We start from the raw sequence: 13,924 nt of genomic DNA on the forward strand, positions 1-13,924 counted from the left end.
CCACGTAGAAAAAACGCATCTCCAACGGAGACAGCAACCCAACTATCAAATTGAAGAAGTAGCAATTGAAGGTCAACTCCTAATTCTTCAAGTTAGCAAATTGAGTCCCACAATATATTTTATTCAAAAGTATTATTTAGTAAAGAGTTTGAAAATAAAACTTGCAACTCAAAATCTACAATCACAACCATCCGACTTGTTCTTTGAGAGTGTCGTAAAGAGTCTCGACAAGATTGAGCAGGAACCCATCCGAGCCATGCTTGGCCAATAAGGAAACTGAAACAGGTAGGTTGTCATACAACCCTAGTGGTATACTCACCTGCAAATACGTAGAAATATGTTACAAATTTTCAACAGGTACTTGCAGCATCGACGAAGAAAAAGATCGTAATGTGTCGTACTTTGCATCGTGCACAAACATACAAACATGGAGAGAGGAGATGGATTAAAAACCTGGCAGAATCCGGATAGTCCGGCAATGGAGAGCAAGCTGAATGCCCTGGCACGAAAAGTTTCGAGTGTAGTAGGATCTGTTTGCAGTTTTGGTGGAGCCCCTGGAACTGTAGGAATTGCGAGAACACCGAAATCCTAAGAGTAAATCAAAGAGAATGTATCACATATGCATTAGAGACAATAGGAAGGTAAGATGCAAACAAATAATATGAAGCAACGGATTCCTAAAACGAACTTTGATGCTTGCCAAGATGTGTGAGAGAGAGATGGAGTACCCCGAGAAGTTCAGTAAGAGCAGCACGTAATTCAGTCTTGATGGAGTGACATACGTCGACATTTTCATCTGCTGACTGAACAGCTTCCCATACACGTTCTGCTATCCCGGGACCTAAGTCAGGTCTGACTGTACTAACCCATTCACCATGGTTGTTCTTGAATTCATACCTACGCTCTCAAATAATAAAATTGGAATTCATTACGAACGACAAATTGAACTTTTATTAATCAAGATGCAGAAATTATCACACTCATATTCAAGTCCACCAAATCAGCACCTTTGAAGTAGACGCATGGCACTTGATAGGGCTGTCAACGGTGGTATATTGTACTCTTGACTCGCATTTCCCTTATCCAAGAAAGTGTTCAAGCTTGGAACTCTGTCCTTGACAACGTCCCTGAGGTTAGCATGCCTTATAACATGACCTGCATTGTCAAAAATAATAAGTGAGCTTCTTCTTTCCATAAATTGAGCTTGTCCGTATCTCAGTGAGATCTAATTTAACTAAGTGAATGATGATTTTCAGGTAATAATATGTCTACTGATTTTAATGGTCTATCTGTGTCTTGAAACGCAGGGGAATTATAAATTGGTCTCGATTTATGTCAATCAAAATACTTAAAGCTAGAGCTGAAACGGATGAATACAGTCAATTCACTTACCTCCAAATAACTTCTCAACTGAGTCAACAAGTACTTGTTCTACTCGATTGCTTGGAATACTTGAAAGCTGGAAACAGTCTTCTGCGATGATAAACTGAGTGGGTACGACAGGACCCATATCAGGCAATTGGAGCAACACTTGTCCAACTCTATTCAAAATCGCGGGATTCCTAGCAAACCATCCTAGATAAGAAGTTAGTGTCAAAAGGAATGTTTCCGATTGCCTAGAGTGCTAGATAGATCAATTCACATTGGTAAAGTTTTCCAAATACTATGCAGAATGTATGGATGGCATATGAATCATTAAAGTGGAAGAAGTTGGCTACTTTCTAGAAATAGAAATAGAGATACTTCTTGTTATATAAAATCAAGGGAAAACTGAAACATTACATTTTCTTTTTCACATCCAAAAATCTATTTCCTAAGCCAGTCTGCAATATAAAAAGTCATTGATTTCTCACCCACTGTATCGAAACTTTGTGCCATAGGCGTAACTCCAGAAGTAGAAATGACACCATGAGATGGCCGAAACCCAAAAATTCCACAATATGAAGAAGGAACTCTTACACTTCCTCCAGTGTCGGTTCCTGAAAAAGTGAGGATCTTGTGCTTCAACATAAAGAAGAAAGAAAAAACCAAAAGCACACAAGAAGGAATAACTTACCTAAGGAAAAATCTGCGAGGTCTGCACCTACGGCAACAGCAGAACCGCTAGAAGAGCCTCCAGGCACCCTATCTGGTGCACATGGATTTGTGGGAGTACCATAATGCTCGTTCTCTCCATTTATACTGCCAACAACACAACGCAAAATTCAAGGGCCTTTTCTTTCAAGTGATTTTCGAATGCACAAAATCGCCATTTGAATATGTTTACAACGAAAAAAGACTTGTAACAATCGGTCAGTTGTCAAACATTTTGCAACCAAAACAGTAAAGCAAGTTTAAGCATGTGAAAGATAAGGCCTCTTTGAACTAACCTGTACGCCATTTCATCCATGACAGTAATACCAATACATGTGGCACCTCCACTCAAAATTGCCGAAACAGCCGGAGCTGTTGATTCGGCAGCAGGGTGAGTCCTCGCCCAATCAGGATTCCCAAACCCGGTCACATGTCCAGCCACATCAAATCTGCTTCAAAGTTCATATTTCAGTGATAAAAAAGATGTTCTAGCTTTACGCAGAAATACACACATGAAAAGATAGCACTATTTAGCACCCTCAACTGAAGTTCATCAACATGGTTTCACAACACATATAACCACACAAAGCACATTGATTTATTAGAAATGCTTCTCTGAAAAAGCACTTCTGATCATAAGCGGTTTCTATATAAGTTCTTTGATAAGAAGCAAATAAACTTCATAAAAAATTCAAGTGCTTCTGGAAAAAGCACCTTTTAACTTTCTCCGTCAAATTTACTAGAAGCGCTTCTCGTTATCTAAAATTGCTCTTTCGGCATTCTAAAAACACTCGTATTGTATGAACAAACACCCAAAATCACAGAAACACAAAAAAAAAAAAAAAAAGTTTCTTCAAGAATATGATTGAACCCAAAATCGGAAATCAGCAAAAAAGCCCGAAAGCAGACAAATTTAAGTATAATAATTCAAATTCTGAAGCCTCCAAATAATGAAAGAGTGAAACAACCGAGGAAATTTGAAGGGAGTAGTTCTCACATGTCTTTGACAGCAAAGGTGAGGCCGCTCAGAGGAAGATCACGCGACGAAGACGGCGGTTGCAGATGGATTTTCTCCATGAAAGCGCCATGGTTTGAGTTGATCGCCATCTCTCTCTCTCTCTCTCTGCTACTGTTCGATCAGACCACCTCAGCCTCAGCAGCTCCACATTTGAGAGACTTGAATGGCACTCGTCGCTCGTTCTTTTGCAGGATGATATCCGTTGCCACCATTCATCGTATTCAAATCGCAATGACGATATTATCCTTACAATTATTGGCTGTTGATACGTTGGTCGCGTCAGGTCAGTGGGGGCAAAGTGGAAATTCCAGTGATTGGTAAAGTAGTTTGATAACGTTTTTTTTAGGAAAAAAAAAAAAAAACTTTAATTTTAATAAAAAATGACAAATAAATGAGTAGTGAATAATACTAAGGAAATGTAAAATGTGATTTTTCGTTAAAAATGAACCCGGATTGTTTAATTAAAACTCATTTATTTTATTTTATTTTTAAATTAAAATCATTTAAACAAAGTTAATTAAACTGTAACAATAGTCGTTCAACTTTAACTCAATTAAAATAATGATCATCAAATCAAAAATCTGTAACCATTGATTCTTAATTCATCAAAACATGCAGCTATGGTCATTTTTTATCGACTCCATCAAAACTTCTGTCAAAATGAATCATGTTGGAAAAACTATTGCTATAATTAGGTTAAAGTTGAGAGACTATTGTTACAATTTTCTCATTTGATTTTTTGCATTTGCCCCTCGATTCAACCTACGTGGCATGTGACTCATTTTGACAAAAAAGACCTTATCTGAATGTTTTGATGAGTTATGGAACTAACGATCACAAATTTTTAGTTGAATGATTATTACTCTAATTGGATTATAGTTAAGGAACAATTGCTACAATTTCTTCTTATTTCAATTTTTATTAAACAAAAAACATTTATATGAGAGAGAATTCAGGCTCTTCAATTTTCCAAATGTGGATGTTAACTTGTAAGAGCATCTCCGATGAACGGCAGAGTTGTATATCCGGAGCCTTAGACGTAGCATCTTTCTGTCCAAATATAAGGTCAAAACCACCTCCGATGCACCGGAGATTCAAAACTGATATTTGTGATTCCGGCCAAATTATGTATCCAAGACAAGTACGCACTTTATATCACTTAAAACAAAGATTCAACTTCGACAGTTCCATACATATGCAGATGAAAACTTTCATTCACTGCAGTCGGAGTCATAAAATATGTTCAAGTAAGGAATCACAGGTCTATGTTCGGCGAGTTCTCCCTCTGCTGGCTCCGTAGTTACTCCCGGAGCACTCCAACCTAAGCGTTGCATGCACACAGCATCGTATGCTTCAATGTTCAAACCCGAAGCAAGAAATAGTTCCACCTCGTTTACAAAGCGATTGGTTTTTGCTACCAGGAAAGGCCCTGCTGCATCAGAGGTTGATTCTTGAAATTCTCTTTGTTTTTCTTCAGGTGCTGTCGTTCGACCTTTCTGCTCATCCCTGAAAAATGCATGGTCCAGGTAAAAGTTCAGACACAGAGTTACTTCATTGTTTTATATTCTTTTTCGTCGCATCCAAAAGAACTCAAACGACAGGAACTAAACTTATTGGAACATTGTTCAATTAATTCTCAAGGATGATCAACTCAATTTTCAAAATCTAGAGAGTAATACACATTACCTCGTCAGAGATGACGTAATCACGCCATGTATATGGTGCATGACAATGTCAACATCTTCCTCCTACAAGCAGCAAAAGAAACAAGTTAGCTATAAAAAGTCACCCAAATAACTATAAAAAAACATATGTTCTGCTGTGGTCGTCATATATAAAGACAGATCACACGCCCAATTTTATGATTTAGCTAATTGGACCAGGTGATCAGTTCATCGCCTAGCCAAAACAAATAAAAAAGTCTGTAGGATGATGAAATGTCCTCGTGTCACCACGACAGAAAATTTATGCAGAAGAAGTCAAGACCTGCATGAGAGCTTGGATTTCCCTTCTCAACCAACTTTGGAGCCAGCGATTTGGCTGAAGATACTTGCGGGACTTCCAATAGCGTGATACGTCAAATATGTCATTTAAGAAACCTAATTTTAAAAGACAAAGTTAACCAACTGGAAGACGTGTATACGGTGACTGCATTTCTCAGGATATAAAATGAGAAGCAACACAACCAATAAAATGACAAGAAGCACAAAACCTGGTTCAGTGTAATAACATTGCAATCTATACTTGTGATCCTTCGATAAGATAAAGCTGCAGATACCATTAACGGAAAAAACATAAGTAAACCACATATACATCACCGACACGAGCTCAAAAAGATAAAAACAGAAGAATACGCATACCCTGAATCCTGATCAATGCAATGCTTTTGAAAAGAACATCCATCGTAATCATATATTATACAAACATTTTCCGTCTGCATCAAGCCACTAAAATTCAGCACTATCTATAACAAAAAGAAACAAAACTTGATTGAACAGAAATGCAGTATGAACAAACTGACCTTGCAAAGAGGACACTTTATATAATCCGGCGGGCAAGACTGCTTGCGAGCAACAACTTCCGTCCAACGCAAAATGCACTTGTAACAGAACTTATCTGAAACACAGAATTCGGGGATTTCGAAGGCTCAGTAGACGACTAAATATCACAGTCACACAAAGCATTTTGTTTCACAGCATATACAACATTAACAAAGACCCATTTTTTCGACATTTTGGCTCATCATCCTATCAAATACAAAGTTAGAAGGCTGCCCAGCATAAATTGAACATCTACAAATCGTACCAAGACCCTTTTTTTCCCTCCATTGACAAGAAAAAAATGTATGATTATTCCTTAATACGTAAAAATTCAAGCTTCATCAATTGCTAAAGCACAAAAATTCATAAAAATATCGCAATTCTTGGAGAAACCCAATTCATGGAACTTGAAATAATGATCAATCAAAACCCAGCACCGAATACGAGTTAAAAAAAGAAAAATTAAATTTGATGCCCTGTTTGGTTTCTGAGAAAATGCAAGAAAATATGGAAATTGAAGCCAAAGAGAAACTGAGAGAGAGGAACGTACGGAGACACTTTTCGAGGTAAGAATCTTGAATTATGGGTCCGAGGCAGATGGGACAAGGATTTGGGTCCTCCTCCGAACAAGAAGAAGAGCTCTTGATTCTGTCGGCATTCAATCCTCGCTTCTCCATTTTTGCTTGCTCCTTTCAATTCCTTCTGAGAAGGGAGTCTCTGTCTTCTCTGATGTTCATCGTCAGATAATCAGATTGAGGCGGTGCCGTTTCGCGAGAAACGACGCTAATAAAGATGTCGTTGCATTTTTCTATATTTCTTGGCAGCTATTTATTTTGCCAATTTTACTAGGCTGCCAATTATCCTATTACCATTTAATTCGAGAGATTTTCATTCAAATTTTCGTAAAGTGATGTCATCAGATAGGCATGCGACATAAATTTATATGAAATTCTATAAAATCCACTGTTCAAAAAATCCCCGTCAACCACCTCATAGGCGCTAGGCGGCTGACCAATGCCCCGACTAATGCCTAGATGTTTAAAAATTAAGAAATGGTGTCTAGATCTGCTAAGGGGCCCGTCTAGGCATCCGTCTAGGTTACAACTCATTTAGACAGAAAATACATAACTTTCATTTTGCATTTTTTTTTTTCAATAAATTGTAAGAGACTTGTCAAATACTTAAATGAACATACATTATATGCGTGTTCCTCATATTTTCATTATGTTCTAATACTTCATAATATATATGTCATTATATTTTGTAGTTTATAATGAAATTATATATATTTTAATTATAAATATATACTTATTGACACAAAATATAATAGATTTACTTAAATCCGCCGTAGGTCCCACCTAACCGCTTAGGCGCTAGGTCCCAACCTGCGGTCCGACTAGCACCTAACATCTTTTAGAACCTTAATAAAATCTAACCGCGTGCGATAATTGGCTGCCGCGTACTAGTTAGGGGGTAAAGCGGTAAGAAAAATAATTCAACAGTAATTAACAGCTTTGTGATAGTTTTGGGGGTTCGGGGGAGGGAGGGGATGGGGAGCCTCGAAGCCATGCAAGAATGGCCACAAAGGTGATTGTTTACTTGAAATACGAGAACTAAGAAGTTATGAATTGAAAAAGGAAAAGAAGAAATGGGTTATCTTTCGTAATTGATTTAATTTTTAAGGTGAATTCACATTTTATTCATATTTTACATGTATTAGTTAACACATGAGAAGAAGTAAAGATTTTGAATTGTTTGATTATCCGATTAAACATGTCATTCGTGTTACTTCGTATATCATTTGGATTAAATTGGCTATTCTCCCTATGAACTTAACTACATCAAATTTCGGATCATCTTTCTTTTGAATAATTATTCAATATGATTGTCGCATCGCACTAGAAATTAGCAATCCACTTATGATATAACATATGTCTAACTATTTGCTATTACTATACTCTACGTCCCTGAAATATCAACCATTTCGTCTCCTGATGGTTTGGAAGGTCGAGCCTCGGAACATACAAAACCGAAACTTCAAGTGCGGGCTTGTTGCTGTCAACTGACGGCGCTGTCCATGGCAGTCCAATCCCTTGATCTCCAAAAGTCATGAGCTGCCTTTTGTCCATCCCACGACTAGAAGGCCTAATGGTGTAGAAAAAGTCATCCTTTGCCTTTCTCATATCAATAGCTTCTTGTTCCTTTGATTGATCACTAAGAAATTTATAGGACGCCGTCTTCTGCAAAGTTATCGGGTAGGTTTGATCTGTATCGACATCTTTGAATGTAAACTCAACCGGTTTCCACTCGTGTAGCAACTTTTGGTTAGCCGCGGTCATGTTCCCTACAATGTGCTCTTCGAATTCCTTAGAAGGATCAATCTTGAGGACGCCGGTGTGCAAGTGATCTACTTCGAGTTTGATCTTGAATGGCGAAGGAGTACTAGTTTCTGCAGCAACGGCTTTGCCTTTACTGCTCCTGCTACTACTGCTAGATGCCATGATATGATTCGAACCTTCGAACAATTTTATCAGTTTTGAGGTTTGGTATCTTGTGTCGCAAGTCAGTTGTCTTGGGGTGATCAAACATGTGTTGCCCTCTCACTATTTATAATCTTGTAAGGCATGCCATTGCTTAATTGCATTTTCATCGCATGCTATCGAGCGATAACTTCTGTTTAAACCAGCCTGCTTTTGAGGTTTGTCTTCAAATTTAGTAGCGAATTATTGTCCGCGTGAACTCTTCATCTAGTGTGTTTAAATCAGCCTGCCTCTGTGATTAGTGTTCAAATTCAATATCGAATTATTGTCCGCGTGAGCTCTTCGTCTAGCGTGTCTGAAATTTTGTGAAATCATAATATGGAATAACAATGTCCAGCTCGGGCAGGCTGTTCATATTATGTAACGAAAAGAAAGTACATTTTCCGAATGAAACTCACAGTTCTCTTCTACACGATACATCTCTTCACTTGGTTTTGAAGCTTTATTTTGCAAATTTTCAAATCATTGAGCTGCAATCTCATTGTCTCAACCTCTTCTGCCATTGAATTTATTTCCTTCTGCGAGTTCGCCATTCCCTTTCCTAAACCTTTATTTACTCTGACAATTGCCTGAGTCTGCGTTCTTCGGTAATTTGATCCAATAGCTGTCATGGACCTTGACATGTTTACTTGCTCAAGAAGGATAAATCGCGTATTAATCTTCAAGGGTAACCGATCATTCTTCATTACGTGCTCGCGCGCTTCTTGTGACAACCGATGATATTCCAGGTTTCTGCAGAGACTCATTCTTTCTTCTTTTGTTAAGTTAGGGTGTACCTGCAGTAAGAAAACAATTATATATAAGCTCCTCCTGTTTAAGTAATTGCATTTAACTGCTGCATGTTATCGGAAAATGGAAGAAACATCGATACCTTGAGGTACATGTCAATGGCTCTATAAAGATTGTCATCGCAAAACCGAGCGTCTTTTGGCAATGCTTCTGCAAGTGATTGGAAATTCTTCACCTTAAGGTTCTCATCCTTTGCAACTAGGGTAAGATATCCGTCTATCAGCCTTCCAACCGCAAACCTTTTTGGTGTTGGACTACTCAAAACTATGGAAACATATGACACCACCACCCTTATAACAAGACCGACATCATAGACACTCTCTTTCTCTCCATAGTTCCTAACCAAGAGATCCGCAGCACGACATTGATCCAGCATGAAAGCTATTCTTCTTTCGAGCATGTTCAACAATTCCGAGTTTATTTTTGTCATAAACCCTAGCTTAAGAAGATGAAGTATAAAGTTGCAAGTAATTGAATTCTCCTCTGTAGGAAGTACCTTAACCAAGCACTCGGTTGTAACTCTTAGGAACCGATGTGTCATATGCTTCGGGGTCATTCTTTCGAGTCCAGAGGTGACTCGCGAGAGCCATTTTGCAGTCCAATGCGCTATACATGATCCTATCAGGTCTGCTCTCATCCCTTTAAGTTTTAAGGCTTGGACCACTTCGATGAAATGATCTATTCGAAGGAACGAGACATCTTCAAACCACCAAGTGTCAGCTGCATCTTGAAACCTCGAGTTCTCTCCATTGTTTGGCAGAACATTGAAGCAATGTATTTCATCAGTTTCAGAACTAAATGCTTTAAGGTTCGTACAGGCCTTCCAAGCAATGGCTTCCGCACTTCGTTTGGAGATTTTCAACTCCTTAGCGCACGAAGAGATCGATTCACAGCTTCTCAAAATCCGGAAGGTGTCTTTCCATGACGAAAACATCAAAAAGCTCAAAAAGGTCTCGGTTTTGGAAATCAGATTTCCTTGTTCGAAATCATCACTCATTTCCAAGAAATGCGCAGCACAATATAGCGGAGCTATGTTGGCAGCGGTTAGATCAACCTTCCAACCATAACAGAACTTGACTACAGATTCGAAAACTTTTGCTCCGCCTGGAAGACTGTCTAGCTGGATTTTGGCGCTGGCATCTCCCCCTACACTAATTCTCTGGAATACTAGTCGATTCAAGTATCCACTTCTCATGACCATCGGAATCTGAGGATCGAAAAACCATGAAATTAAACTTCAAAGAATCAGAACGTAACATCTCAGTTTCTTAATTCAAAAGTTCTATCTAGTTTCTAGTCTATATATTTTCGATACGACATGCGAGTTTTAGGCATTTTTTCAGAGAAATTTCATATATATATCAACATTTCAACAACACAATTCTTTGATAAAAATTGTGACCGGTGACAAATCTTGGCAAACTAGTTTCTTGCAACTCAAGAAATTACCCCGAAAGACCTTCAGTAAGAACTAAGAAGTATCGTCTTTCGGGCATAGTAGCATACCTTGTGCAAGTAAAAGTTGGAGTCTCCAACTTGTATGATCAAATCATTTACCACTTTTGTCCTAACAAACCTGCAAGAAAAAAAAAAAAAAAAAAGGATGGTTGCGACTAGCCACAATCAAAACCAAAAAAAGGAGAGACGGGGATCAGAGACGAAGCCAGAAATTTAACTAAGAGGGGCACCTTAAAAAATTTGAGCTCCTTTTTTGGACAAATAAAGCTAGTTCTTTTACAAATGTTGAAAAAATTAATTACAAAATGCCTAATTTTATTACTCTATTGTCTAATTTTATCTTTAATTGTTGACAATCTAATGCTCATTTGTACTAATTAACCAAATACATGCAACTCAACAAGGTTTAGACATTAGTGCGTGAGAAAAATATCCAAGACGGAGGGGCATTTAAAAACTAAAAGAGGATTTTCACTATTTTAATATGATTAATTGAATAATCTGCAAAGCAAAAAAAATGGGAATGATCAATTGAATAATTTGTAATGGAAAAAAAAAAAATGATGAGAGGGGGCATGTGCCCCCACTGGGCTTTACTCCCTCCGTCCATGGATGTTATTGTGACGGTATACATGGATGAATATAAGTAGAGACAACAAGAGGAGAGGAAGAGGTATACCAGTTCTGATTTCTTCTCTCTATAGTTTCAGCAACCATACCGACATTAGCCGGAGTAATGACACACTTGTTGCGCCTCCCACCGGATACTGAAAACTGACCAAGATTTTCTCTATCGGCATTTTTCGTACCTGCAGTAGCCTTGTCATGTCCAGGCAGGACAAAAGAATACATTTTGTGCTTCGAAGTATGAACAGATAGAAAAAGGAATTGTTGTTCGTAAGCACTTTTGAGCTCTGGCTTTTTATATAGAACACAAAAAGTTGAAGTTGTAGTTGGGAAATTAAGAGGGTTAGTTGGCTTTTGCTATCTGCTGTCAATTTAAGCATGTATAGGTCGGTGTATATCGTGGATGAACTGAAGCCACTGCCCTGATAATATGTGTCCCACATAGACTGATTTTTTGGTTCGTTCAATCAATTTCATAAATTAAATTATTACCCTTTTGTTGTTTGTAAATACATCTAACTTGGGAAGACAAAGTCTAAAGAATTTGAACCTTGGATTGGAGGGAGAAAAGCTTGGGTAGGGAGGTACCAATCATTAGCCGGACATATTTCACAAATGCATTAGATTTCTTGTACTTTAGAAGAGATTTTTTTCGTGTAACCTTGCGGACCTCATACTCAAGATTTTGATGTATTTTAGTCTCACTTGATCTCATGTTAGTCTCGTTTAGTGGGAGAACTATCCTAGTCATGTAACCTACAAAAACTTTTGAGTTGAGATCCTTTCTGGATCTATGTGTTCAAGCAGCTTGATCAAAAAATTCAAGTCGTTCAAAAGAGAGATACGGGCTATTCAAAGACTTCGTTTTCTATAAGGTGGGCCAGTGATACGAGTTTATAAGAACCGTATGATTTAAATTGAACGGTCGAATTGTCAGGTCTGGCTGCTCTGGACACAAGGAAAAGAAATCAAAAAAATTAAAGTACTTTTATTTTTTATTTTTTGGTGAAAAATTCCCACATAAGAATGTTCTTCAGTTCAAACGGTCATTTTTTTTACTTCTTCTTCGCCGTCCTTGAGATCAGAGAGCGGGAGTAGAAATGCAGCTGATCCTCCACTTCCAATCTCGAGCGGTCCTCTCCAAGCAATCCCTTTGCTTCTCCTACCCAATTGTTAAAACCATAACTTCGCTTCCAAGCAATATCTTTGTTCCAAAATCTCCAATTTTTACCATTCCACTCTCCCTCTGTCGTCAAACCCAGACCCAAAATCCGTTTCTACGTGCGGGGAAGAACAATCGGCGCAATGGGTCTCACAGATTAACAAGATTGCTGCTCCAATTGATGCCGGCCATCCTATCGAACTTCAAGATAGTGCCTCGGCCGTTGGATCTGGTTGTTGAAGAATTATGTGGCGGAGACGGCACCGGAGGGGGTCTGGGGATCTGGAAGGGGTTCGGAGGCGGCGGCGATGGGTTCGGAAGAAAACGAAAGAGGAAGTCTCTGTTGTTTGTATTATATGGGGTTCTGGTGATTTGTGGGTTGGGATTGTTGTTCTGTGGAGATGTGGGAAGCAATGTGCTTTTCTGCGGATTGGGAATTGGGCTCTCTAGGGTTGCTATGGCTCAGTGGTGGGACAAGATTGGTATTTTTGCCATATTTTTTGGGGTTGTTTTGGTGGGTCTAGGGTTTCAGAGAGAGGAATTGCACAAATTGGGTTTGAAGATTAGGGCTTTTTGTCCGGGAATGGAGGCTGTTACTTGGAGAACAAGAAGAAGAAGAAGAGGTGGAAGAAGAGCATTCTGAGAGAGAGAGAGAGAGAGAGAGAGAGAGAGATATGGGGTTCTGGTGATTTGTGGGTTGGGATTGTTGTTCTGTGGAGATGTGGGAAGCAATGTGCTTTTCTGCGGATTGGGAATTGGGCTCTCTAGGGTTGCTATGGCTCAGTGGTGGGACAAGATTGGTATTTTTGCCATATTTTTTGGGGTTGTTTTGGTGGGTCTAGGGTTTCAGAGAGAGGAATTGCACAAATTGGGTTTGAAGATTAGGGCTTTTTGTCCGGGAATGGAGGCTGTTACTTGGAGAACAAGAAGAAGAAGAAGAGGTGGAAGAAGAGCATTCTGAGAGAGAGAGAGAGAGAGAGAGAGAGAGATATGGGGTTCTGGTGATTTGTGGGTTGGGATTGTTGTTCTGTGGAGATGTGGGAAGCAATGTGCTTTTCTGCGGATTGGGAATTGGGCTCTCTAGGGTTGCTATGGCTCAGTGGTGGGACAAGATTGGTATTTTTGCCATATTTTTTGGGGTTGTTTTGGTGGGTCTAGGGTTTCAGAGAGAGGAATTGCACAAATTGGGTTTGAAGATTAGGGCTTTTTGTCCGGGAATGGAGGCTGTTACTTGGAGAACAAGAAGAAGAAGAAGAGGTGGAAGAAGAGCATTCTGAGAGAGAGAGAGAGAGAGAGAGAGAGAGATATGGGGTTCTGGTGATTTGTGGGTTGGGATTGTTGTTCTGTGGAGATGTGGGAAGCAATGTGCTTTTCTGCGGATTGGGAATTGGGCTCTCTAGGGTTGCTATGGCTCAGTGGTGGGACAAGATTGGTATTTTTGCCATATTTTTTGGGGTTGTTTTGGTGGGTCTAGGGTTTCAGAGAGAGGAATTGCACAAATTGGGTTTGAAGATTAGGGCTTTTTGTCCGGGAATGGAGGCTGTTACTTGGAGAACAAGAAGAAGAAGAAGAGGTGGAAGAAGAGCATTCTGAGAGAGAGAGAGAGAGAGAGAGAGAGAGAGAGAGAGAGAGAGTATGAGATGTCAGTGACTTTGCAATGAAATTTGATTCTTTGATTTTACAGTGAAGTGATAAATATTACTATTTTGATGTTGCC

At 39.0% G+C, this 13,924-nt stretch overlaps 4 protein-coding genes across 5 annotated transcripts; 1 reads left to right on the forward strand and 3 right to left on the reverse strand.

Annotated features, from left to right (window-relative positions):
* Positions 1 to 83: 83 nt before the first annotated feature.
* On the reverse strand, positions 84 to 3,280 carry LOC126619050 (amidase 1-like). The gene is made up of 9 exons (XM_050287307.1): positions 3,071 to 3,280; positions 2,370 to 2,522; positions 2,057 to 2,181; positions 1,854 to 1,979; positions 1,393 to 1,575; positions 1,008 to 1,155; positions 729 to 897; positions 454 to 588; positions 84 to 319 (listed from the first exon to the last, which is right to left on the reverse strand). The coding sequence occupies exons 1-9, from the start codon at positions 3,178 to 3,180 to the stop codon at positions 182 to 184; spliced, it is 1,287 nt and encodes a 428-aa protein (XP_050143264.1). The 5' UTR covers positions 3,181 to 3,280; the 3' UTR covers positions 84 to 181.
* A 935-nt stretch (positions 3,281 to 4,215) lies between these two features.
* On the reverse strand, positions 4,216 to 6,385 carry LOC126619051 (uncharacterized). Its single transcript, XM_050287308.1, has 7 exons — positions 6,182 to 6,385; positions 5,613 to 5,707; positions 5,452 to 5,525; positions 5,304 to 5,359; positions 5,078 to 5,190; positions 4,778 to 4,839; positions 4,216 to 4,597 (listed from the first exon to the last, which is right to left on the reverse strand). The coding sequence occupies exons 1-7, from the start codon at positions 6,306 to 6,308 to the stop codon at positions 4,303 to 4,305; spliced, it is 822 nt and encodes a 273-aa protein (XP_050143265.1). The 5' UTR covers positions 6,309 to 6,385; the 3' UTR covers positions 4,216 to 4,302.
* Positions 6,386 to 8,490: 2,105 nt separating this feature from the next.
* LOC126619054 (root phototropism protein 3-like) lies at positions 8,491 to 11,329 on the reverse strand. Of its 2 annotated transcripts, none has more exons than XM_050287314.1 (4): positions 11,098 to 11,329; positions 10,467 to 10,536; positions 9,043 to 10,167; positions 8,491 to 8,947 (listed from the first exon to the last, which is right to left on the reverse strand). In XM_050287314.1, the coding sequence occupies exons 1-4, from the start codon at positions 11,268 to 11,270 to the stop codon at positions 8,579 to 8,581; spliced, it is 1,737 nt and encodes a 578-aa protein (XP_050143271.1). In that variant the 5' UTR covers positions 11,271 to 11,329; the 3' UTR covers positions 8,491 to 8,578. The 2 variants fall into 2 exon arrangements, with proteins under 2 accessions (XP_050143271.1, XP_050143272.1); XM_050287315.1 differs by having other exon boundaries at positions 10,467 to 10,573; positions 11,098 to 11,225.
* Positions 11,330 to 12,075: 746 nt separating this feature from the next.
* LOC126619059 (uncharacterized) lies at positions 12,076 to 13,920 on the forward strand. Its single transcript, XM_050287319.1, has 2 exons — positions 12,076 to 12,892; positions 13,855 to 13,920. Exon 1 carries the CDS (start codon positions 12,146 to 12,148, stop codon positions 12,848 to 12,850), a length of 705 nt encoding a protein of 234 aa, XP_050143276.1. The 5' UTR covers positions 12,076 to 12,145; the 3' UTR covers positions 12,851 to 12,892; positions 13,855 to 13,920.
* The last annotated feature ends 4 nt before the right edge of the window (positions 13,921 to 13,924 follow it).

This window comes from Malus sylvestris, chromosome 4 (genome assembly GCF_916048215.2).
Source record: "Malus sylvestris chromosome 4, drMalSylv7.2, whole genome shotgun sequence".
NCBI lineage: Eukaryota > Viridiplantae > Streptophyta > Magnoliopsida > Rosales > Rosaceae > Malus > Malus sylvestris.